Source organism: Cucumis sativus, chromosome 1 (assembly GCF_000004075.3).
Source record: "Cucumis sativus cultivar 9930 chromosome 1, Cucumber_9930_V3, whole genome shotgun sequence".
Taxonomy (NCBI): domain Eukaryota; kingdom Viridiplantae; phylum Streptophyta; class Magnoliopsida; order Cucurbitales; family Cucurbitaceae; genus Cucumis; species Cucumis sativus.
In genome coordinates this window covers 10,217,957-10,227,941 of record NC_026655.2, presented here as the reverse complement: position 1 = coordinate 10,227,941, position 9,985 = coordinate 10,217,957, and the positions used below count along the sequence as shown (strand labels likewise).

Sequence of the window (9,985 nt, the reverse complement as noted above, 5' to 3'; positions counted from 1 at the left end):
TTTTAGATTTGTTCTTCCTTTTTATTGTCTTTCTTCTCTTCCTCTTATGCGATTTTTTTTCGCTTCATCATCTTTCTTCTCTTCTTTTGCCATTTCTTTTTTAAAATGTTATTTGGTTCAAAATCGTGTACTAAATATAAGAGATCTATTTTTTTTTAATTTATTTTCAAATCGCTGGTTGTTCAAAATCGTCTACCAAATATAAAGAATTTTGAAAAAAAAGTATCGTTTAGATTTGACTCCCAAATCTAAACGATCGTATAAAAAATTAGCCAAATATAAACGTGTGTACTAAATTAGATTTAAGTAGCCAAATTGAAATGATCGAATCTAAATGATAGTGTACCATATATAAACGAAACGATCATGTACCAAATCTACACAATCGTGTACCAAAAAAACTTGAAAAAATCGTTGAAATTTGACTACCCAATTTTAAAAAATCAAATCTAAACGACCGTACCAAGTATAAACGATCCATGTACAAAATCTAAACGACCGTGTACCAAAAAATCTTTTTAAAAAATCATTGAGATTTGGCTACCCTAATTTAAACAATCAAATATAAATGATCATGTTCCAAATACAAACGATCATTTTATCAAATCTAAACGAGCATGTATCAAATAATCTTAAAAAATCGTTTAGATTTGGGTAGCCAAATTTAAAAGTTTAAATCTAAACGGTCGTGTACCAAAAATAGACAAATGTAAACGATTGTGTACCAAAGAATCTTGAAAAATAATTGTTTCAATTTGGGCAGCCAAATCTAAACGATCGTGTAGGAAAAAACAGTCAAATCTAGATTGTTTTCCAAATATAAAGTGGAATTACGGATCAAAATTACTATAAATTGCATCTAAACACTTTAGTGATTAACATACTGATAACTTCTCGATTTCTCGATAATCTTTCCACGAACTGGAACCAGGTCCACCACTAGTGTTGACTCGCTATTCTACAGAATTAGAACCAAGTTGAGGGACCTGATCAGGTGAAGGAACTAAGAGAGATATATGGAAATTTGAAGGTAGAATTTTAGGGGTTTGAGATTTGGTAGAGATAAATAATTTGGTCAATTTTATGTAAAAACAAAATTATAAAACTGACCAAATGTTCAAAAAACTTCAAAAATTTGAGTTATGCCCTTTAAATAGCCTTGCATGCAATTAGCTCACCAAATCTCAACATATCACATTTCACTGACCATTAGTGAAGTTTAGTGGACTAGGTGTTTCCATCTTATATTACCACTTTTTCTACTAAGTGTTAGCAGAATTATCCAACAAAATGTTGGTGTTTTCACAATTTTAGTCGAAGGGCAATTTGGTCATTCGACTATTCGAGTCAAAGTCAAAAGTCAACATTTTGACTTTTTACCACTTTGTCTATCTTGACTAATTCCGACCTCCCAAACATGAATCTGCCTTCATTTTTTAGAAATTCAAATTACATTTGAATATAAAGCCAGTAAAAGTTTGACTTTTCAAAATCAAAAGTCAACATTTCCATCAATTCCGAGCTACCGAATATGAATTCATATTCATATTTTTAATATTTAAATCATAATTAAAAATAAAGCTCTAATCTCAAACTTATAACCGATGACTATATCTAATATATTTGTCGGTTTCTCTCTTTATCTAATTTGAACAATTCAAATTATTACAACATATTGTTCAAAGTTTGTTCCATATGAGCTAGCAGGGGAACCTAATGGATAGATCATAGGCTCCAACAATTCAAGATTAACTTGCTAAACCCTTTTAGACTAAGCTAATGAACATTCATTAACTAACCAATCATTCCACTAAAGTTTCGTAGTTGTACTCCCTTCACTTTAGATATATTTCTGTCCATCTGATATAACTTTGATTAGTAATTTAATTATTCGCAAGTTGTTTGTAACCTTGGTTGGGCCAAAATATCATTTTACCCCTGAGATTACATCTTGCTCCTTAAGTCTCACTGATCCACTATTGAATAATTCGTTTAAGGTCCAACCTATAAATTGAATCCCTCTCGAGCCAATGAGAGCATGGGGCCCCTTGTTCAAGATTTGGATTCAGTCCTTAAGAGAACAACTTATCTACTAACTCTAAAGCAGATAGGAGTGAATTCCATCTTGCACCCTATGTTTCTTAACCATCCACTCGGTCTTACCTCTGAAATGGGAGGCTTGTTGGGTCAGTACTGTTGAGTTCCCTTCACTTATGTAAACTTAAGGATAATTTCGTGTGAACACAAGTTTATAGTTAGATCAAGATTAAGATTAAGTTACCTAGGTCATCAATACTCAAAATAGTTAGTTTTATACAGTCAACGGTGTTATAACTTAAAAGTGACTGTTTCATGGTTCCAGTCATATGTAAACTCTTGACATAGGATGAAACCTTCACTTCCATGTCTCTACATGAATGATTCATGATCACATCGTTTGTATTAACTACAAAGCATACCGCATCCATAGTGTTCCCAAAATAAGGGGTCCAACCTTATTCATACACTATAGACCATTTGAGTTATAAACTCAAACTTGATCCACGTTTATGTCTTTACATAAAGTTTAAGCGTCTACACTAAACAGCATCAGAACCTTAGTTTATTCGATTCAAGATTATAATATTCTAGTTTAACTAATAAGTCATCAATAACCACTTTATTGAATGTAATATAATTTCAACTACAAACTACGAGTTTTAGAATATAAATTTCAACAAAATATATTACGCATGTTAAATGTCAATTAATCATAGGATATTTTTGGTATTTTCTATTATGGACCTGTGGGCTTTTTCTGTTTTTTAAATTGTTCTATGAAATGTAAATATTTTAGTGTTTTGTTATATATTCTTTTAAAAATACCCAAACGAAAAAGAAAATAAAACTTAGAGAAGAGAAACATGAGGATTTATTCGGTTTTATTTTTTATTAACAGTGAGAAATGGATTGGTCTTCTTATTAATTCCGTTCTCTTACTTTTTTTAAAAAAAAATCACATTCTACCATGTAAATTTTCTTTGATGGAGAGATCTTTCAAAGTTTTTCTAGGTGGAAGATCTCATATATTTCACTTTTTCCAAGCCATTCAATACATTCTTTATAATTGAACCAATTCATTATATACCAATCCATTTTCGATCAGTCTTCCAACGAGTTTAAATTAATGAAATATTTGCAAGAGAGGACTTCAAAGTCTTCAAACCAAATTCAATTAGATTTTTGCAAAGCTTAGGCATAAGGTGGTAGGAGCAAGCAATGGACCAAAGATAAAAAAGATGCAAAGGAATTGATGGAGATTTCAAAGATGAAGAAACAAAGTGACGAGGATGCAAAAACCAAGTTTTTCAATTTTAATTATTACCTTGCAATTAAGTGTGCTTTCCATGTAAATATGTAGCATATATTCTTACCAATATGGTATATATAGTGGATCTATATAATCGAGCCATTGAGGAAAAAAAGTTGTCTTCTTTATGTGTATTATTTCAATAATATATCTTCATACATAATTATTAATTTTTCATTTCAAAATATTAATTAATTATAATTATTGTGAAATTTGTTAAATGATTATATATACTTCTTGAATATATGAGTACATGGTAGAAGTATATATTATTAGTTGTTCATTTCAAACTAACGAGATAGTTTAGACTGAATACAAGATCGTTTAAACTTGCTAAAACATCTTTTAGACTTGTTACAAGATCGTTTTAGACTTAGTACGAGATCGTTTAAGCTTAGGTACAAAAGGTACGAAGATCGTTTAGACTTGGTACAAGAGACACAAGATCGTTTAGACTTGCTAAAGAGATTGTTTAGACTTGCTAACAGATCGTTTCTACTGTGTACAAGATTAATTTTCCATGTGTATGTGACCGATTAATCTCGGGTATTTTTGTTATTTCATGTTGAGGCCTTTTTTCTTTTTTAAATTGTTCTATGTTTAGTAAACATTTTCGCAATTTGTTATATTTTAAAAAAAACCCACCTCTAAGCTGTTTTGCTATATTTTGTAAATAATTTTTTTCTGTCCATGACAATTCCCTCAAAATTTGATGGTCACCCATTAATTAGTTTAAACTGTTGGGTCAACCATTTAATATATACTAATTCTTAACATGTGACATGTCACACATTTGTGTTTCATTTTCATTTTATTGCCTAGTTTGATTTTTTTTCTCATCAAAACATTTTTTTTTGTTAAGTATTTTTATTATTGATTAATTTTTCTTCCAATTGTTGTTTAAGATTAAACTCATAAATAGTTCTTAAAACATAATGTTATAATGATTGCTAGACAATTTACTTTGCAACCATTAGAAAAATAAATTAAGTATGTTAAAGGGGAATTTTTAAAAATAGTAGATTTTACAAAATATTTACAATTTATAGCAAATTCTATCATTGATATTCATTGATATGCTACAGTGATAAAATACTATCAGTGATAGAATCCAAAATTTTGCTATACCTTGTAAATGTTTTTAATTTATTTTGCTATTTTTAAAAATGCTTCTACTAAATTGGTTTACCATGTTAAATGAATAAAATGTTACAAATTAAGAGAAGGTGGCCCAAAGTTTTCTTCCTATATATACATACATACATATATTCTTTAAGATGTCAATTGATGAGATAATTATTTTTTAAAAAGATAAAGAACAATAACTTCATAAATCACATACTATCAATTAATGATATATTTTTCTATCATTTTATGTTGTTTGTATTGGATATGCTTTCATTTTTAGTGACGTATGGATTTCTTGGATCATACCCAATAACTTCTCGATTTGATCAGCCTAGCACCTAGGTGGATAGATCGATTGAACACTTGACAACTAATGGAGATGTTCTAAACTGCATGTTTTAAGTATCAACTTGAAACATCGATCAAATGTAAAAGATTTTCAATATATATATGTATATTTAAATTAAACACATCTAGAAAAGCATAAAAAACCAAAAAAAATAATAGAAAGAAAATGAATAACTCAGCACACTGGAAGCATGCAATGAAACTAAGATATTCATTCTTATTTGGAAGGTTATCCAAATTGTGTGTAAACTTCTACGTAGGAAAAAATGTTTTATAGCCATCAATATTTAAGAATTCATATAGGTTCGTTTATTGTATTTTATGTAAAATTAATAATTAAATAGATTATTAATTTTTTCCATTTAAAGGATGGACTATTTTAATTTCCTTAGCTATAAAATTGTTCATTAGTTACAACTTTCCATTTTTCTTGAACTATTAGAAGTTGGAATGACTTTCGATTTTTTTGAGTTATTTTTTTGGATAAATATACGATGGGTCAGCTGGTGCAACATGATATCTCCACTAAGTGGACATCTTCTTAGTACCTTCATCATTCCCGCTTCATTAATAATTTGCAAAGTTAGTAATAGAAGCAGAAAAACAAAAAGGTTAGAGAGAAGCCTATGAGACCCAAAACCTAAAAACCTCTAAGGAAAAGCATTAAAATACATTGAGGTTTAGTGTAATGCTACTAATAGAGTAATTTCTGAAAATGAGAGAGCGACTTGTTCATAAACCAGTGAGAGCTTGTATATATTCCCATAAAATTACAATTAGTCTAAACAATTCATAAAATTACAACGGGATATCTCCACTCGATTTTTTTTGAGCTATTATTTATTTATAAGTTACAATTAGCCTAATCAATTCATAAAATTAACTTATTTCTTCTTCAATTAGCATGAAAATAGTAAAGGAAAAAGACATTACCATCTACCTATTTGAGGAGCTAGTTCTAAACAAAGGTCAAATATGGGAAAAAAATCTCTCCAAATCAAGTTTTTATATATAATACAGATATATATACCCACACAAACACACAAGAAGGGAGAAAATAACGAATAATTTTTAAACATCACATAATGTCAAAAGAAGGGAGAAAATAACAAATAATTTTTAAACATCACATAATGTTTGTATCTTAATCTTACCAAATAATCTCGAGATTAAATTAAGAATACAGAAAATAATTCATAAACAAATTGAACCCTTTTTCATTTCTGAAAAAGATCACAATAACAATCTTTTACATTTCCATGTGCCAGCTTTATTAAACATTTATTAACTTACAATTCATAGAGGATATACTTCATTCTTCTTCGCATGAAGAATTTAATCCACCAATGGAAATCAAACTTATCTTTTGCAAACAACTCCACCTTCAATGTCACTTCCACACCTCATCATATTGGCATAGACTTCAGCCTCCAAAGAACTGTCATCTTTCTCATCTAACTCCCCACTAAAACGAGCCACTCGGCAATTTGTAGCAAAAATATTTGAAGAAGCAAATTCATTAAGACCACCAAAAACAGGCATTGCCACTCCCATCTTCACTTTGCTCACATAGTTGCTACTGTAAGTTTGCCCCAAAACCCCATTCACATCCCCACTCAGTGCATAGAACTTGAAACTCAAGTCCAAATGTGCAAAGCAGTCCTCTTGTGTAATCCCATAGTTATGGATCCTTGAATCCATTTCCGTTATTGGAACCACGACAGCTTTGATCTTGAAGTTTCCAGGGACATCAATCTCGACTGCATTCGTGTTCTGAGTCCTTGTTATTGTGATCCCCTTGTTGGAGGTTGAATTACTCCAGGTCGCACCCTCCTGGTTAGGGAGGATGATGGTTTCATTGTCAAGGGAGACAGAGAGGCGATCGGTAGCATCATTCCATGTCGCAGTTTTTTGAGCGCCTATGAAGAGCTTGTGGGAGTCGAAGAGGATGCCGAGAGATTGAACCCAAGTGAAGTCCCGCTTCATGTTGACGTTTCGTCGGCCGATGAAGTGGGCGTTGATGTGAAGGTTCGAGTCAGTGACGATGCAGAAATCTTGGTCTTTTTTGCCATGGAAGTAGAAGGTGATTCCATCTCCACCAACAAATTTTGGGTCTTGGCAAACTGAGCCTGGACGGTTGCAATCTGTGCATACATCAAAGTAAAGAATACTTAAGAAGTATAAAACCCATGATGATATCCATACAATAATACTAATTTCGACATGACCATCAGTGGTGAATCTACAGTTCCATCAATGGATACATATTAAAGAAAATAACAACAATTTGCAACCCTAAAAGATGTATTATGTATATATAATACTGTAACAAATATTTTATTCTTATGGATATATATTGACATTTTTATTCATATTTGCATAAACATTTCTATAAATCTAAAGCATTCATATTTTTTTCAGCATTAAAACATTTAAAGCTTGGTATATGTTATAACTTTTTAGCGCGTTAGGTGCTTACGCTACGCTTTGGGTTTTAAATATCTCGTTCAGGTCAAAAAAATGTTTTTGCTAAGTTGAAATCAATCAATCTGAAAAATGAATCAATTTTATATACTATGTTCTAAAATATTCGATAAATATAATAAAAGTTATAAAAATATGGTTCGATTGTTATGCTTTCAAATTATTCAATTTCACTTCATGCATTTTCTATATTATATAAAATTAGGACCATATTATTTTAATCAACATCAGCATTAGTTTGCTTAGATGATCTCCCTCTTTTGTTTAACACATACAAAATTCATGTTGAAGAATGGTTTGAAGTTGAAATCATTTTTCTCATATTCAAATCAGAATGTCATTCTCGAAATCCAGTTTCATTTTATCAAAAATTGTTTTGAATAACTAAAATCATGTCTTAAATGGTATGCTATAATACCTATATGAAGGTGCGTGAGAAAACTTACTGCAAACGGGGCTGCAAGTAACACAATCAACCTCGCAATGGTCAGGACAAGAACTTGGACAACTTAGCTCCATGCCATAACAATGTGGATAGCCCCTATTCTTGCACCTAGCTTTCTTTTGCCCCGACCCCTCAGATGACGGTGGCGGAGATGTTGGAGTGGACGGAGTTGGAGTTGGAGGCGACGTAGATGGTGGAGGTGGTGGAGGCGAAGCATTAATGTAAGGAGGAGGTGGCGGAGGGGAAGAGTAAATATAAGGAGGTGGTGGGGGAGAAGAGTAAACACGTGGGGGTGGTGGCGGAGGGGAAGAGTAAATATAAGGAGGTGGTGGGGGAGAAGAGTAAATATAGGGCGGTGGTGGAGATTTGAGTTTGCGAGGGGGCGGAGGAGGGGGATTGCAGACAGGTTTGCAAGATGAACAATCTACAACACAAGTTTGAGGACAATCAGCAGGACAATAATGGTCCGATTTGTAACATTGAGGATAATTATCGTCATTGCATTTAACTTTCTTGGCCTGTGGAGCTCCTTCGACAGCAACTGAGAAGAACAAGAAGAGAAATAATAAGGCAATTCTTCCCATATTGGAAACTATAGGATGATATAATTAGTTCTCAAATTTTGTGTTATTGTTTGGAAAATACATGAAAGTATCTCCATTTTTATAGTGAATTTCTCCAAGATGTGTGGCCTTAAATTTAGGTATTTGGGTTTGGGAGCCAATGAATCATCAACTTTACTTGAGATTTAATTCATAAACAATTCACATGCTCATCCAATTATTTACAATAAGTCAACTTTTTGTTGTGAACTTGACGAAGTTCTTTACTTTGAGCAGAAACAAAATATATATTTGAATATTTATATACATAGTTGACGCTTCTTGCTTGCTGCTTTCATCAATGGGGAAATGAATGTGTGTCATACATACGAAAATGTTCGTCTAGGTTTTAAATTATATATATCAATTTAAGAGCATTGATAAATACATATTGATTGAGTTTGTAAAAATAGTAAAAAAAAACTATTATAATAAAGTATGTGTGCTACTTATATTTTCTAAATTTTAACAAATTTAAAAGCATCATCTCATTATCATCTGATTACCATTTGATTACCGTCAATTATTAGTCATATTTGCGAAATTTGTAATATGCCAAAAAATTGTGTTATGAACTGTTTTTTCTAAAAAAAATTTGTCATATAATGTAGTTTTCCATTATTTTTATATGTATCTCATTCTCTATCATATACATGGAGAATTAAAATAGGATTTACCATGTTATAAAAGACAAGTGAACAATTTTGTACTATCTAAAGAATATAGGTGTTGTACAACATGGCACCTTTTCATTTATTGGTTGAGTATGTTTAAATTTTACTTTTATCGTTGTACTTTTGATTTTGGTTCTTTTTAGTTTCTGTACTTTTAAAATGTCAATTTTGATCCATGCGCTTTTAATTTTTTTCTCATGCATGTATTGGTCTTTATACTTTTAAAATGTTCACCATGGTCTTTTTTATATACTTTCAATTTATTACTACAAAGTTAGCCTTACTTGACTCTTTTTACGTGTCAAGTATTTGTTTACTTGATGCTTTTAAATGCAATAAGTACTCCAGTGTCAAGAATAAGAGTTTTTTTCTTTGACAGTCTTTATGCATCAAGATAAAATGTATTTGACGCTTCATAAACGTCAAGTATATGAGATCAGTTGACGCTTTTTACGTGTTAAGAATTTGTTTATTCTTGACCTATATTATTCATCAAGAATATTTGATCTTAACACTTATTATCTATCAAGTAATCCAGTGTCAAGAATAAAAATATTTAATTCTTGACACATTTTTGCATGTCAAGGCCTTTTTTTCTCAAAAGAAAAATTATTCAATTTGAAATACTTGTTTTGACGCTCATATCAATTTAAAAATTGAATCAATTAAATTAATCCAAACTTTTCATCAAAGAACTAATATTTAACAAATTGCATATAACATTGAACGATGCACATATAGTTGGTCAGTAGATACTTACAATAGCTCAAACTTCTACCATATTAAGAAATTGTTCTACCTAGCTCTATGTCTAGTATGAACATGTACAAAATATATCAATCAATGCCTGTACACACCTAGGCTTAACGTCCAAGTTTCATGATAAAAAAAAGAAAAAAAGTGGACGAGTTGGAAGAAGTACAACTTTTTGGGCAGAATAAAAGACCTCGAGAAT

At 30.9% G+C, this 9,985-nt stretch overlaps 1 protein-coding gene across 1 annotated transcript; it reads right to left on the bottom strand.

The window, feature by feature from the left end:
• Positions 1–5,941: 5,941 nt before the first annotated feature.
• Positions 5,942–8,396, bottom strand: LOC101207483. The gene is made up of 2 exons (XM_011650156.2): positions 7,756–8,396; positions 5,942–6,969 (listed from the first exon to the last, which is right to left on the bottom strand). Exons 1-2 carry the CDS (start codon positions 8,336–8,338, stop codon positions 6,185–6,187), a joined length of 1,368 nt encoding a protein of 455 aa, XP_011648458.1. The 5' UTR covers positions 8,339–8,396; the 3' UTR covers positions 5,942–6,184.
• Between the last annotated feature and the right edge of the window lie 1,589 nt (positions 8,397–9,985).

Excerpts from the sequence above, each read along its gene's own strand:
- LOC101207483 (XM_011650156.2), bottom strand. The coding sequence starts at position 8,338 with ATGGGAAGAATTGCCTTATTATTTCTCTTCTTGTTCTTCTCAGTTGCT. Across the intron at positions 6,970-7,755 it reads TACTTGCAGCCCCGTTTGCA|ATTGCAACCGTCCAGGCTCA; the intron begins GTAAGTTTTCTC and ends ATGTATGCACAG.